Genomic DNA, 16,431 nt, shown 5'->3' with positions numbered 1-16,431 from the left:
TAGCCTTAATTTAGACATTCACTTGATATTCAAGAGAGGTCTAGCTATGTTTTCAATATCAGGTGAATATCTAATTTCAGGCAAACTTTACCACAATGTTGGAGGAGACCTTGAGCAGGGTACTACAAGGTAGCATGCTATCAGGGATGTCATAGCACAGTAGTCTAGGCTAATGCATTTTCTCCCCTTGATGTCCACAGCACAGTAGTCTAGGCTAATGCATTTTCTCCCCTCGTTGTCCCTTCGAGGTATATAGCATCCGTTCCACACAGGAGTACGACACCATCAAACTATAACCAAAGTCCTTTTAGGCAAGTCCCTCCACTCGGCGGCCATATATATGTAGATGAATATGTAGATGACTCGGCGGTCATGTTGTAATATGTAGATGAATATGTAGATGACTCTGCGGTTATATTGTAATATGTAGATGAATATGTAGATGACTCGGCGGCCATATTGTAATATGTAGATGAATATGTAGATGACTGCCGTGTTGGCGTTACAAAGGTCTCTGGACGAGAGTACACATGTAATACATACCTTTGTCCACTGGTGGTTGATTTGGCGCTGTTTCAAGTTTGCCATTGAAAACGGAATGAAATGTAGGCCTACCTGCAAACAATGTAAGATAGGTCTATGCTGACTGCATCTGTGCTCAAAGTATTCTAAACATTTATCAATTAATTGTTAATAGGTTTCAAAAGGAAGGGTATGAACATCCAAGGTAAATTATACCAGGTGCTAGGTCTAAGGTGTCAGCAGTTTAAAGAAGCATAGAGACCTGCACACTGTTGTGGAAGTTCCCAGGCAACTTTTTATTATCGCAATGTTTATATCACAATAAAAAATATTTACTGACATACACCGAGTCTCTGGCCCTCTCTTAGAGCCAGGCATAGTGAGCTGGCGCTCTCAAGAAAAAGTTTGGGCACCACTGTCTTAAAGCACAATCCAGAATCCTGCCATTATGAGAGTGGCAAACCCCTCAGCTTGTAAAGCTTATCTGCCACGTTAGATAGGCGGCTGCAGTACTCGAGCTTTTGGTAGTTTTTGGGGGGCACGTTGTGAAACCCGTAGAGGGCACCCCACCAGGCAGCAGCAATGGCAGCAGTGGAGTCACTATCGCCTCCGTGGAAGAAGCCGTGATTGGCCAGCTCCGTCCACGAGTCCCCAGCTCGCAGCAGTGCGTCGTAGGCGATCATGGGTGCGTCGTGTCCGCTGGCACCGCCTGTTCCATCGAAGCTGACTGACCTGTAGAAATCCTCCCTCGCCATCACTCCATAGTCATCTGGGAACTGGGGTTCGCCGGTCCCTTCAAGGATTCCTCTACGCTGAAGGTATTTTCTCCAGCTGTCCCCAAAGTAGTCCCTAATACAAAATTAAAAATGCAAGGGTAAGATCTTACAATTAATAATAATGCATATATTATTTAGTATAACAGTACAACTGTCACAGGGTGACTAAATGGGGAAAGAACAGTGTGGGGGGAATTAAGTATGGGGTTGACACTGAGCTTATGTGGGGGACACTTTTGGGGGAACACCAAGATGGCCGCTCCCTAGCCGGGAGATTGTTTATAATGTCTTACCTTATTAGACAATCTCTGGTCTTACAGGTGTGTAGCGGGACATGTGGTGGGGGTGATTGGTGCATGGGTTCAGTGCAAGAAGAGGCCTGGACGGGGACAAGACGTGTCGCCCACAGCGGCTAAGCCGCGGACACGGATCTTTTGGAGGCCAGTTGGGAGTGTTGCTGCATTGGCTCTATGAGCCACGAACGCTACGAGCCTCGAACGCTATGAGCCACGAACGCTGAACGCTGAAATCGTTCACCCCTCGCCGAGTTTAGTAACCCTCCTGTACCTCACCCTGTAACCCTCCTGAACGCTGACCGTATTGCCTGAGAAGAGAACACTTTTAAATGATTGAGTCGTTCCTGTGGCGTCCATTGTGTTTGCTCTCCCTCCTACATAGATATATATACTGACTAGATGTCGCCTTCTGCTTCTCAGCTTGCGTCAACACCGCCGCCATCTTGGAGCGGGGATCTGAAGCTCTAAACTAGGTCTCCCTTACTGTCAGTGTTACCTATTTAGCGACGTTTGGCCATCCCCAGCGATAGAAAACCTTTTTTGTGATTAGCGACAAATTTGGGAACGTCTCACAATGATGGCAAACTCGGTTTCGTCGTTGTTGAAACATAAGAAAATCACCTTTCTCATGGCTTTGTCATTTGTGAATTAAGCTACATCTCGTTTGCCCAAAAGATATACCACCAAGAGTGGAGATGGACGAAGCGCAGTATGGAGAATGGACATTTTATGAAATTTCATGTAGCCTATGTCTGTTAATTTTCTTGCTAACCATGTGTCAGCAGCACCTAGCCGCTAATATCATTCAAAAGCACCGGTTCCAGTCTTTCATTTGACATCTGTGTGATTTATGTGAGATACCGAGAGCAGTTCAGAGGTAAATAGATGTGAATTTGGACGCATAATATTACAAATTTTTTAGGGGGCTTTTGATCATCTTAGGGTGGCTTTAACCCCCCCAAAATTAGCCTAACGACGTCTCTGATGTTTGTATCTCGGCTACATTGAAAATGAGGGCTGCCTCTAGGTCATTTTAAACTGTTATGAACTAAACTCCACATGGCACCTTCAAATATATAAAAATATACAATCTCATTAATTTCCCTTTTCAGGCTGAATTCTCACCAATGTTTCAGGTTTTCTTCAACACAATACCCCTCCTGCTGCACATACTCCTTGGCCTTCTCCAGCACCTTCATCAGACCCTGGCCCCAGGCCTCTACCCGTGGTGTGCCCCTCACCGCGTAGGCTGTGAACAGCGCAGCGGCCAGCGCCCCCAGGTAGCCCGTGGGGTGGTGGTGGGTCATGCGGCCGCTCTCCACACTCACGGCCACCAGGAGGCGCTCCTGCTCAGGCCCGGGGAAGCGCAGACCAACACACATGGCCCTCATGGCAGCACCACAGCCCCCACCAACTTTGTTGAAAGGGATCCTCCAGTCTCCCGTCTGGTTTGCTGCTAATTGGACAGTGCCACCAATGCATGTGGTACCTGGAGATGTGAGAGAGTAGAGGTAGCCTAATGGTTTTACTACAGTGAGGATGTTAAAGTAACACACTGTAGAATAATTGGCCATGACTGAGGTATAAATCGTACCAGTGGGAGGTCAAATAATATGTTTGTATAAAAAACCTTCAACAAATTGGTAAAACTCATAAAGCAAGAAGCAGCTTGGTGTCATTGTCATTTCCCAGTGATTTCAAGTGCAGCACCTAGTCTACATCTACAGGTTTCATTCTGATCTTTCCCAGTTGAGATTAAATCAGAAAAAGGGCTTAACATCATTCTTTAAATATATATTCTTACCTGGGGCCCTGCCATCCATATCATCCATACACTGTATGTACTTTTTGACCAAGGTGCCATACAAGTCTTTTAATGATGCGTCTTTTCCAGTCTCCACTAAGGCTTCAGCTGTTGCAAGGTGCATGACAGTGTCATCACTAATCGGAAACTCCTTAACATCCAGGTTCTCCAAGCCCCCTATCGCTGATACCTGCTTATGGATTGTTTCACCATTTGACTCAAACTCCCAGTTGCCGTGGTTGAACCCCAGTGCATCACCAGCTCCACTCAGGATCATGCAGGCTTGGTACCTCTTTTTGAGAGTGGGTGCCTTAGCCATGTTCAGCTTGCCTCTCGAAAATGATCTGTTTAAGGAGAGACATTCAGTAGTGAGTAATTTAGGCAGTATCTGTGGCAGTATCACATACTGCACATACTGTACGCTTTCAAACAGTAACCCCTGACTATTGATTCAAACTGTCTAATGGTGTTGCCATTTTATGAGAACAACCAAGTAAACAAGAGCAGTCAAGCAGCTGCAGATCGCTTGCAATGTGAAACAAAGTCAAACCAGATTCCAGGCTCTGCTCGCTATGGTGTGTAACACACTATACATACAACCCTGGGTGGATCATTGCAATGCTCAGGTATGGGATCACACACAAACATAGAAGTAATCTGATTTACTAAAAAAAGTTTAACTGTTGTTTAAAGTAATAATTTTCCTAAAAATGTGTAAAATGTTACACATTACATGACATTTTTAATAGATATTTAAATTAGGCTATTACTTCTCAACTCATTAATAATTCATGTCCTGTGCTGTTAAGAAAATTAACGTCTTGTTCTCACCGTTTAGAACACCAAAGCTCTTCTCCTTTGAAAATTTGCAGTAAATCACCCCAATACTTTTTTTTAATTACAATATGTACAGACATACACGCATACACACACACAGAGAGACGGACAGACCTTCTGAAGTAGGAAAATTCCAACAATTACATTTCCTGGACCAAAGTCCACACAAGTATCCTACGTCATCTCATTAACATGCCTCCTCTACTCCAAGAAAGTGATAAACACACCCAGACCAACATAAGGGGAGCAGAAGTGGGATCGTGTAGTGGTGCTAGAGCGCACACACACACACACACACACACACACACACACACACATATCAATGACTAGAAATCACACACACACACACAACACACATTCATTAGGCTATTACATGGCAAATTAGTCTATATATATGTCCTGAAAACCTCAGTCACAAACAGTACCTGACTAGAAATCAATCAACAAATTAAAATTTATGTTGTTTATTTATTTACTTACTTGACCTGGACTTGTGTGAAAATTGTGTGAAATAAGCATTCATCAGAATCAAGGTTACCATTATCACACTCAATATATTCCAATTGTGTAATTTCTTCTCCCATCTAGCGGTGAGCTGGTATATTGCAAGAGACTCCGCGAAAGGCAGAGCTAGAATTTCAGGTATGTCCCTCCTTGGCTACTGTATTCTAAAGATGGAGGCCGAAACATGGCTGCCGTCATGTGCGACTCAGTCCTATGTATTCTAAATGGCAGATTCTATGCTTACGAGAATACTTTGATTTGTTGGTGGAAGTAATTACAGATGAATGAAAAAAAATAAAGAATAAACCCAAAAAATTGCAATGTAGCTTTAACCACTGTGTTTCCAACGCCCCAATACTTTCAGTTGTGATGCGAAATGTTGGGAGTTGGAAGTTTACTTTCCGTAACTAGCTAGTTATTGTAAGATAGGCACGTCTAAAATTATTTACAGATTCAAATCCTGTTATTGTTCATGGGTGTGCGGGTGTCATTTTCCACACACAGGCCTGTGTACCCCAAAATATGTCATAATGTTCCAACATTATATGTTATTATTAATGGCTAGACGTAGGAGCACCTTGACAACTGGACAAAAGAACAGTAAAAAAACAATGTATTGGCACAAAATGCACCTTTCAGTCATTTTTATCCACAAATGGGTGTTTCTTTCAAAATCTTAACCACTTCCACGACTGATATTAGCAGAAGTATACTATGGACAGACAGTGTGACCACATCAGGCCATTCTGTAACATCATACTAAAAACAATGTGAAAAAAGTTGAGTGATCACATATTCTTAACAGACATAGTCAGTGTTGTAAGTAAAGGTAAAATTGTTAGAGAGAGCTCAAATAAATTCTTAGAGCGCAAATGACTGACCCCATTTGGCAAAGGTTATATCTTTGCTATACCTCATTCCAAGCAACAACCTCCCAACAACATGCCCAGAACCAATTTGAACATCAGAAATCACCCTAAACTTAACCACCAAAGTTTTCCGTCAAACGCTGTCCACTCCTGCACATTAGAATATGCCATATGAATTCCACATACATGTTGCCAAATGGTCTTCTTACATTATGTAGATGGTGATGCCATAAGGAACATTATATAGATGGTGATGCCATAAGGAACAACAACTTTCTTTGCACTGATGAAGGTCTGAGGACCGAAACGTTTGTCACCTCACTTGGTAGCACATTGGTTGATGGATTAAACACTTTGTTTATTTATTTTTCAACGGCAAACAATGGTGTGCGAGTTTTCTTCCATGATTGACTATAAGGAACCATAATAAACCAGAGTTTGCATCAATATTTAACCTCATACTAATGGCAAGAAATTGCCTTGTTTCTGATGTCCACTGCAACACATTTCAAGTAGTGTTTAGGATTATGCTAAACCATTCATTTTCAGAATATTGTGTAATGCTATCATGCAGTATCAATGCTAACATGCATATTTTACCAGGTGGTGCTATATACTAGCCTGGCCACACCCATCTTTCCTCTTTCAGGGAGATACTAGTCTGGAACCACATATTCAGTTTCCGTCAAACAAAAAAAAAAGTCAGGCCAATTATTATTATTATTTGTTTTATTTATTAGGGACCAAGTACAATTTTAAACATAATTGTTGTCCTTTGATGCATTGTACCAGCCAATGTAAATTTACATCTGCAGTCCCCTGGCAGGGCACAATAAAAAACATACAAACAACCCCCCCCCCCCCCCCCCCACTACACACACACACACACACACACACAAACACACTTTGTCAGCACCGTGTCAGTGGTTGCAGATTTGAGTGGTTTTCAGAAAAATGTAAAACTCTTAATGGAACTCCAGCTCTTTATGTCATCTGTTATAGACCTCTGAAGTTCGCCTACAAAAAAGCAGCCATCTTTGACATCCGGTATCTGGCGATTTTTTCTATGGGAAAATAACATGGGGATTTTGAATTATCGCATCTTTTAAACTCTCGCGGGGATGAAAAAGTCTGAAATGCAGACGTTTTCCTGAACACACTTTTGTCCTCTGCCTTCGAGTGGATACTGTGATCTTCGGTACGTGAAGGAGGCCCACTTAGATTATTGCTACCTCAGAGCTAACTTGCAATGCAACTTGCCATAGGTACTGTAGTTAGCTTCAATTAACATAGGCATCGATGTCCTTATATAGGCAAAGATGGCCGTTTTGGTTCTTTTTTGTAGGCGAATTTCAGAGGTCTATTGCATTCCACTGTGTAGTGGCTTTAAAGGAAAAGGCAGTAAAACTTTATTTTCATGTGTCGCTGTTACAATGTACCTACCTAATTAGGTACAGTGGTACAACCTGTGTAACAACATGTACTATCAGGTACTATCATTGTACTTGCATTATGTATTTGTGGGTACCTATAGTTGTTACATTGTAATACTGAGTGCTTTTACAAAACTTTGCCAATTTGCCTAAATTTTCATCAGAGGCAAAGAGCTGACCTGAGACCTGCTGGATGGGGTAAATCTGGTCATGATAGATTTGATATACAAACCATTATTAGCTCCAGTCAAGGCCTCATTGTCTTCAGTGTACATGTAACAGCTGTGCTGCTACAACCTTGTTACTCTTTGATACAGTGGAATAAACCTATTAAGAGCAGGAGAGATGGAGAGAGCAGGAGAGATGGAGAGATGGAGAGAGCAGGAGAGATGGAGAGATGGAGAGATGGAGAGATGGAGAGAGAGAGCAGGAGAGATGGAGAGAGAGTAGGAGATGGAGAGAGCAGGAGAGATGGAGAGATGGAGAGAGCAGGAGAGATGGAGAGAGAGCAGGAGAGATGGAGAGAGAGTAGGAGATGGAGAGAGCAGGAGAGATGGAGAGATGGAGAGAGCAGGAGAGATGGAGAGAGAGCAGGAGAGATGGAGAGAGAGTAGGAGATGGAGAGAGCAGGAGAGATGGAGAGATGGAGAGAGCAGGAGAGATGGAGAGAGCAGGAGAGATGGAGAGAGAGCAGGAGAGATGGAGAGAGAGCAGGAGAGATGGAGAGAGCAGGAGAGATGGAGAGAGAGCAGGAGAGATGGAGAGAGAGTAGGAGATGGAGAGATGGAGAGATGGAGAGAGCAGGAGAGATGGAGAGAGCAGGAGAGATGGAGAGAGAGTAGCAGATGGAGAGAGCAGGAGATGGAGAGAGAGTAGGAGATGGAGAGAGAGTAGGAGATGGAGAGAGCAGGAGAGATGGAGAGAGAGCAGGAGAGATGGAGAGAGAGCAGGAGAGATGGAGAGAGCAGGAGAGATGGAGAGAGAGCAGGAGAGATGGAGAGAGAGTAGGAGATGGAGAGATGGAGAGAGCAGGAGAGATGGAGAGAGCAGGAGAGATGGAGAGAGCAGGAGAGATGGAGAGAGAGCAGGAGAGATGGAGAGAGAGTAGCAGATGGAGAGAGCAGGAGATGGAGAGAGAGTAGGAGATGGAGAGAGAGTAGGAGATGGAGAGAGCAGGAGAGATGGAGAGAGCAGGAGAGATGGAGAGAGAGCAGGAGAGATGGAGAGTGACGCTGAGGGCAGGCTGGAGCATGTGGCTTGTGTTGAGCAGGGGAGCAGCATGTCACGTGGCAACAGCAACATACCCAAAAATGTCCAAAGTGTGCGTTCCCCCAGCGTGAGGTAGCAAGGCCGTGTGTATGTGTCTGTGTGTGTGTGTGCGTGTGTTCGTGTGTGCATGTGTGTGTGTGTGTGCATGTGTGCGTGTGTTCGTGTGTGCATGTGTGTGTGCGTGTGTGCATGTGTGTGTGTGTGTGTGCATGTGTGTGTGTTCGTGTGTGCATGTGTGTGTGTGTGCGTGCATGGGTGTGTGTGCCTGTGTGTGTGTGCACGTTCCCCCAGAGTGATGCAGCAAGGCCCTTTTACAGAGCAGAGCCCCAATCACACTGCAGGTCAGTAGTCGCCCACAGGACCGTCCGAAACAAATCAGACCACAGAACGGAACAAACAGAAACAGAGCACAACACAACAGTGTGTGTGTGTGTGTGTGTGTGTGTGTGTGTGTGTGCATGAATAAATTACTGAGTGAGTGTGCATGTGTGTTTGTGCGTGTGTGTCTGTGTGTGTGTATGCGTGTGCATGAATAAATTACTAAGTGTAAGTGTGTGTGTGTGTGTGTGTGTTTGTGTGTGTGTGTGTGTCCGGTTGTCTGTGAGGATTCATGACCATGGTGAGTCAAGGCTGTGGAATGAAGCTCTTTTTAGGGATGATGCCTGACTGCACATCCTCCCCACCCCCTTCTCACACACACACACACACACACACAGACACACACACACACACACACACACACACACACAGACACACACACACACGTACACACACACACACAGACACACACACACATACACACACAGGCTCTGTGCTCCGTGCAGAGTTCCAGCAACTATCCCATGAGCACTGTGGTGTGCTGTGATGGGTGTGTGTGTGTGTGTGTGTGTGTGTGTGCTGTGATGGGTGTAGATCTCCTGCAGGTTCAATAAAGTCTAGTACACTAAGTGAGATTTTAGTGGGAGTGAAGTTTCTGGGTGTGTGTGTGTGCCCCACCTTTTCCATGTCATGTGGACACACACACACACACACACCTAAAAATGTCATATGAACATGGACTCTTCCCACTTTGGGGGAAGAGTCCATGTTCACATGCCCATGTCCATGTTCCCATTGACCCTGATAATGAGGCAATGTTTGATAGTTCTTGTGTGTGTGTGTGTGTGTGCGCATGTTTAATGTTTGTATGTTCTTTTTTTAAAGGCATGAACTTTAAAAAAAAATGTTTGCATGGTAGTTCATGATAATTCCAGCATAAGGTCCTTTTTTGGTCGATCTACTAGTTTATTGACGCAAATAAATCCCTACAAACTTTTTTGAAACCGAAAGTTGACAGACGTGGGAGGGAACTTTTTACCTCGGCAGCCTTCACCAATGATCACACAATTCCGACTGCCTTCACCAATGATCACACAATTCCGACTGCCTTCACCAATGATCACACAATTCCGACTGAAACTGCTTCCACGTAGGATACTCTTGTGTTTCCTCTCGTATCGGCCCTCCCTCCTCCCTCCTCCCACCTCCCTCCTCCCTCCTCCCTCCTCTCGTATCGGCCCTTCCTCCTCCCTCCTCCCTCCTCTCGTATCGGCCCTTCCTCCTCCCTCCTCCCTCCTCCCACCTCCCTCCTCCCACCTCCCTCCTCTCGTATCGGCCCTTCCTCCTCCCTCCTCCCTCCTCCCTCCTCTCGTATCGGCCCTTCCTCCTCCCTCCTCCCTCCTCCCTCCTCCCACCTCCCTCCTCCCTCCTCCCACCTCCCTCCTCCCACCTCCCTCCTCTCGTATCGGCCCTTCCTCCTCCCTCCTCCCTCCTCCCTCCTCCCACCTCCCTCCTCTCGTATCGGGCCTTCCTCCTCCCTCCTCCCTCCTCCCTCCTCCCACCTCCCTCCTCTCGTATCGGGCCTTCCTCCTCCCTCCTCCCTCCTCTCTCCTCCCACCTCCCTCCTCTCGTATCGGGCCTCCCTCCTCCCACCTCCCTCGTCTCGTATCGGGCCTTCCTCCTCCCTCCTCTCGTATCGTATCGGGCCTTCCTCCTCCCTCCTCCCTCCTCTCGTATCGGGCCTTCCTCCTCCCTCCTCCCTCCTCTCGTATCGGGCCTTCCTCCTCCCTCCTCCCTCCTCCCTCCTCTCGTATCGGGCCTTCCTCCTCCCTCCTCTCGTATCGGGCCTTCCTCCTCCCTCCTCTCGTATCGGGCCTTCCTCCTCCCACCTCTCGTATCGGGCCTTCCTCCTCCCTCCTCTCGTATCGGGCCTTCCTCCTCCCTCCTCCCTCCTCTCGTATCGGCCCTTCCTCCTCCCTCCTCTCGTATCGGGCCTTCCTCCTCCCTCCTCTCTCCTCTCGTATCGGGCCTTCCTCCTCCCTCCTCTCTCCTCTCGTATCGGGCCTCCCTCCTCCCTCCTCCCTCCTCTCGTATCGGGCCTTCCTCCTCCCTCCTCTCTCCTCTCGTATCGGGCCTTCCACCTCCCTCGTCTCGTATCGGGCCTTCCACCTCCCTCGTCTCGTATCGGGCCTTCCTCCTCCCTCCTCTCGTATCGGGCCTTCCTCCTCCCTCCTCTCGTATCGGGCCTTCCTCCTCCCTCGTCTCGTATCGGCCCTTCCTCCTCCCTCCTCTCGTATCGGGCCTTCCACCTCCCTCCTCTCGTATCGGCCCTTCCTCCTCCCTCCTCTCGTATCGGGCCTTCCACCTCCCTCCTCTCGTATCGGGCCTTCCACCTCCCTCCTCTCGTATCGGGCCTTCCACCTCCCTCCTCTCGTATCGGGCCTTCCACCTTCCTCCTCTCTCCTCTCGTATCGGGCCTTCCTCCTCCCTCCTCTCGTATCGGGCCTTCCTCCTCCCTCCTCTCGTATCGGGCCTTCCTCCTCCCTCCTCTCGTATCGGGCCTTCCTCCTCCCTCCTCTCGTATCGGGCCTTCCACCTCCCTCCTCTCGTATCGGGCCTCCCTCCTCCCTCCTCCCTCCTCTCTCCTCCCACCTCCCTCCTCTCGTATCGGGCCTCCCTCCTCTCTCCTCCCTCCTCTCTCCCCGGTCTTGCCTCCTCTGGTTGCAATTAGATGAATGAGACGTTCTCGATGGTGTCGGGCTTTGAACGATTTCCAGGGCACGAGCTGGAGGGCCGAGGGCCGAGGAGAGAGTCCGTATGCAAATAGACGTTTGAGAAGACCCCGCATCTGTCTCTCCTTCCAGGGTCACATGCTTCTCTAACCTAGCGGTCAGATGCCCTCTGCAGGTCATCTCAAGGTCAAGTTTATTCGCCTTATTCACCCTGCGGCCATAGACCTCTGAAGTTCGCCTACAAAAAAGAACCAAAATGGCCATCTTTGCCCATATAAGGAGATCCGGTTGTTAATTGAAGCAAAGATGGCTGCTTGAAGACAAAGATGGCTGCTTTTTTGTAGGCGAACTTTAGAGGTCTATAGACCTCTGAAGTTCGCCTACAAAAAAGCTGCCATCTTTGACATCCGGTATCTGGCGATTTTTCCTATGGGAAAATAACATGGGGATTTTGAATAATCGCACCTGTTAAAGTCTCGTGGGGATGAAAAAGTCTGAAATGCAGACGTTTTCCTGAACACACTTTTGTCCTCTGCCTTCGAGTGGATACTGTTATCTCCGGTAAGTGAAGGCGGCACACTTAGATTTTTGCTACTCCAGAGCTAACTTGCAATGCAATTTGCCATAGGTAGTTAGCTTCAATTAACAACCGGATCTCCTTATATGGGCAAAGATGGCCGTTTTGGATCTTTTTTGTAGGCGAACTTCAGAGGTCTATTACGAGGCTGAGGAGTACACTTGCCATTACACCTCAGTCCAGCAGATGGTGATAGTAATACACTCCGTTTGCAAACTGCTAAAAAAAAAACTCACTGAAGAAGAGGCCAGTGCACCCTTCTTTTTCGGTGAGCTTTTTTTTGGCAGTTTGCAAACGGAGTGCATTACCACCACCATCTGCTGGACTGAGGTGTAATGGCAAGTGTACCCTTTAGCCTCGTAATGGCCGCCGGGTGAATAAGGCGAATTGTTACATAACCTACTTGATAAAGATGGCACATCAATACTAGTGATGACATGCATCGACTCATTGCCAGCTCAACAGAGTAAGATAAATCAAACTAATGCATAGAATAATGCAAAATAGTCATTCAAGTCTGAAACGCTGAAAGAAAGATGTAAGAAGATACAAACCAATAAAAGGATGATGTGTAAAGGGATGTGTAAAATCTTTAAATAAAAACTAAATCTGTGGCTGTACTGACAAAGCATTTTATCTTACCGCTTGGGGGACTCCTAAATCTCACTAATAGTTTATAAAACAGTGGCATGTGTCTTAGACACACTTCACACTCCTCAACCACAGACTTAAAAGCCCCCTTTGTTTCTTGGTAAGAAGGATGTTAGAGTAACCTGTTTGTACCTGTTAGTTATCAAGAAATGAAACAAACAAACACACACACACCACCTCTCTTTCACACTCTCACACACACACATACACTTCACCACCTGTGTGTGAAGGGCTGCCGTTTGTAACTGGGTCCGGCCAAAACAAAAACCTCAGGGCAAGGAAATGGAAATGGGAAAAAAAACAAGCAAACCACAAACACTACACTCTTAAAACGAATGTGTTGTTGTGTTGTGTTGTTTTCAACACATTCATTATAAGAGTGTACATGCTTATGGTTCTTAGCAGACGCTTTTGTCCAAAGCAACTTACAATGATGTCAATAAACATTACACTATAACATGAAGCCTTATCAAAAATACAAATATAATTGACTAAATAAAAAAAAAAATCTGAACACAGAATAATGGCAATAACCTTAAATACTGTATATACAAACCACAACACAGTGTCAAAACTGCTAGTAACTGGTTTGCTTAACATGGTATTACTGTGCTTGACCGGCCAGACAACTAGTCTGACCTGAATATATAGATGATATAGATATATGATGGTTTATTGTCAAGAGGAAAATGAGAGACACCAGACTCAACAATACAGACGACCTTAAGGCCGCTATCAAAGCAGCCTGGGCTTCCATAACACCTCAGCAGGGCCACAGGCTTGCCTCCATACCACGCCACATTGATGCAGTAAGTTGTGCAAAAGCAGCCCAAGTATTGATTGTATAAATGAACTATTTTAGATTAGTCAAATTAGTCAGATTAGTTTATTTCTTTCCAAAGGTCGACATTTCTGGATTATAACCTCTTTAGTCTAACATTTTGAGATACTAATTTTTGGTTTTCATGAGCTGTAAACCGTAACCATCAAGATTAAAACAAAAATAGCTTTAAATATTTCACTTCATATCTAATGAGTCTAGAATATATGAAAGGTTTACTTTTTGAAATAAATTAGGGAGACATTTTCATGATATTCAAATTTTTTGAGACCCAACTGTATGGTGATAGCTAGAACGTACACTATACTTATACTTTAATACAGTAACTATACTATATAATTATACTTATTTACAGTAACGCATGCAATATAACTTTGAACTTCATTTGCAGTTAATCTTTCTTTCCCAGGCCATAACATATAGCCCTTTAATCAATTACTCTAAACAAGTTGTAAGTCTAATGCCAATGTTTGAACTAACCTAAATGATGGTGCACTAGTGCTCTGTGAATGTTGACAATGTTGACATTTTTTAGTGTCATGTGGTTCTTTCATTATGTACTGAAGGTGAGTCAATATAGTATGTGGGGACTGCATTTCAAGGGTGTCTGGTAGACCTTAAGCAGCATAGCATTTGTCTGGCATGATGATGGTTGCACTTTGTGGATGTGCACAATTGGTTCAGAAACTGTTTGAAGTGGTACTCTCAACATTTTAACATGTTCATCTAGGTCAAATGTATGATATTGTATATTGGGGCCGCATTTGAGGGGTGTCTGGCAGGCCCTTTGCAGCCAGTAATTTGTCTGGCATGGTGATTTTCGGGTTCGGTGGGATGAGCTTTTTCATTTCAAAGTAGTGTCATGTGGTACCTCCTACTAACATTCATTCCAGCAGCCGCAACTGTCCGACTGTATTAACGTCATGAAACATACCCTTATCTGGGCCATAAACGTAATGTCAAAGCCCAATCCCAATTTTCTGTCTTACCCCTTCCCCTTAGTTTTGCGTGTTCACGTGAGAGGAAGGGTATCCCAATTCACCTTATTTACATGGCAGCCATTGTGTAAACCAAAATGAGGCTGCAGGGTACAGTGACTATATCATTAATACATTTTTGCCACCTACAGGCGAAAGCATAGAACACAACAGTCCAATGGTTAGTGTACCCTGTAGCCTTGTTTTGGTTTACAATGGCCGCTGCATGATAAGGCGAATTCTCTTTTGGATCAAGGGGTAGGGGCTAAGGGGAAGGGCTAGTTACCTCTTAAAGCATACCTGTCAACACTCCCGTTTTTCCCAGGTTTCTCCCGTATTTCAAGGTCATCTCCCAGCACCCTCCCGTTTTGTTATTTCTCCCGGAAAACTCCCGTAATTTGCATGGCCATCAAACTTCATTTTAAAATCATTGATCCATTCAGGTTGCCAGATTGTGTATGAAATACACCCTACACATACACGATCACTTAGTTTCAATTTCATAGGCTAAAACCTGGCAACCCAAAACCCAAATAAGGAAGTGGGTGCCGAGTCTCGTCGTAAGCAAGCGGGCTAGTTGAATGGCCTACTCCAGAACTAACTGTTGTGAAATTGTTTAACTGATTAACTGAGTTAATTGATTAACACATCACATAAACTGTTATTGAGTGTTGTTGATACACTGAACTTGTGCCCTCGGAACCAAATCTGACAGCAAGCAGCTTTGGAGTTTTGGAAGTAGGCTGCAGGCAGGCAGCTGGTGGATACATAACTGGCATGCGTAAGGTAATGGTAAGGTAAAAGCAACGACCGAAATGCAGTGTTGAAACACGTGTATGAAACGTATTAAATATGCAAACACAGATCCGGTATAAACACTGACCCCCCCCCCCCCCCCCCGAAAAAAAATCTCCCGTTTTTGGAAAGCTAAATGTTGACAGGTATGTCTTAAAGAGGCCCTACGCAACAATTTTAGCAAAAATGACCTTAATTATGCAGGTTGAGAGTCGTTCTGATTGTTCTACAACACTTTTTGGGTCGTTTGGTGGGTGCTTCGTCTCCCCCTAGTGCTTCTCCGCGGAAAAAACGAATATGCAACTTTCTGGTCCCGGACCGAAGAAATCCGGATGTGACTCGGCGGAAGGCCTCGAAAATGTAGTAAGATTGTAGTTTCTAAGAAGACCGCAAAACGGACTCTGACTTGACTTTGTTGCTGCTGAAATTGTAAGTAGCCTACCCTTGGGTGAACTTCGTTTTTGTAATGTGGTTTGATAGTCTCTTGAACAATGTGTTTGCTCGACCGTTTTATTGTGAGCCCTGTATGTTTAGCTTGGTTTCTTGATGGCTAGCTTGCTAGCTAGTGGGGGTTTAGCGTAGCAGTCACTTGCTACCGAAGCTACAGGGAGAGCTATGTCGTGAAAAATGCGAGCCAAAATCAGGCAAAAACCCAGAAACAGCGAAGGAATAACCAGACTTGCATAGGGCTTCTTTAAAAGCAAGAATTTCTGCGAGCTTACTTGAAACCTTGGGGTAAGCGAAATCAAGTGGAAATACCCAACATACACCGCTCACACTGATAAAACAAGCACACCGAGATATTCATTAATGTAAAATGTTGGCATTAATAAGGATTCTAAAATTCAAACTTTATTACATGTACATACTGTAATTACATTTATAGTCATAAAATGCTAAATGTATTACATGCACTGTAATTACACTTATACATAGCCATATTCTACTGCTCTTTATACTGTACATACTTATTTTTACTACTCTTATAATGTACCTATTACTACACAGCACATATCTGTATACTGTTCACACTGAATATCCATATGTATTCTGATTTTATAATATTACTATTAATATTGCTGTCCCTCTGCCAGGATTCCTGGCCCGTGCAGCCTAGCGACCCACTACTTGCCCTACGACAACTCCTAATCCCCCTGGACAATTCCATTTCCTACACTGGACTACTTGAACTTTCTGACACTAAATAGGATTCAGGATAATAGGATTTTG

At 45.1% G+C, this 16,431-nt stretch overlaps 1 protein-coding gene across 1 annotated transcript; it reads right to left on the bottom strand.

The window, feature by feature from the left end:
• Positions 1 to 966: 966 nt before the first annotated feature.
• On the bottom strand, positions 967 to 4,310 carry LOC143140048 (ADP-ribosylhydrolase ARH1-like). Its single transcript, XM_076300877.1, has 4 exons — positions 4,230 to 4,310; positions 3,399 to 3,742; positions 2,720 to 3,083; positions 967 to 1,371 (listed from the first exon to the last, which is right to left on the bottom strand). The coding sequence occupies exons 2-4, from the start codon at positions 3,715 to 3,717 to the stop codon at positions 969 to 971; spliced, it is 1,086 nt and encodes a 361-aa protein (XP_076156992.1). The 5' UTR covers positions 3,718 to 3,742; positions 4,230 to 4,310; the 3' UTR covers positions 967 to 968.
• Positions 4,311 to 16,431: the final 12,121 nt, after the last annotated feature.

This window comes from Alosa pseudoharengus, unplaced genomic scaffold (assembly GCF_046254945.1).
Source record: "Alosa pseudoharengus isolate Yale_2024_CS ecotype anadromous, Long Island Sound unplaced genomic scaffold, YU_APseudo_1.1 YU_APseudo_1.1_scf_23, whole genome shotgun sequence".
Lineage (NCBI taxonomy): Eukaryota > Metazoa > Chordata > Actinopteri > Clupeiformes > Clupeidae > Alosa > Alosa pseudoharengus.
Note: the sequence above shows the minus strand (reverse complement) of the source record. Positions and strands in the feature narration are given on the sequence as shown.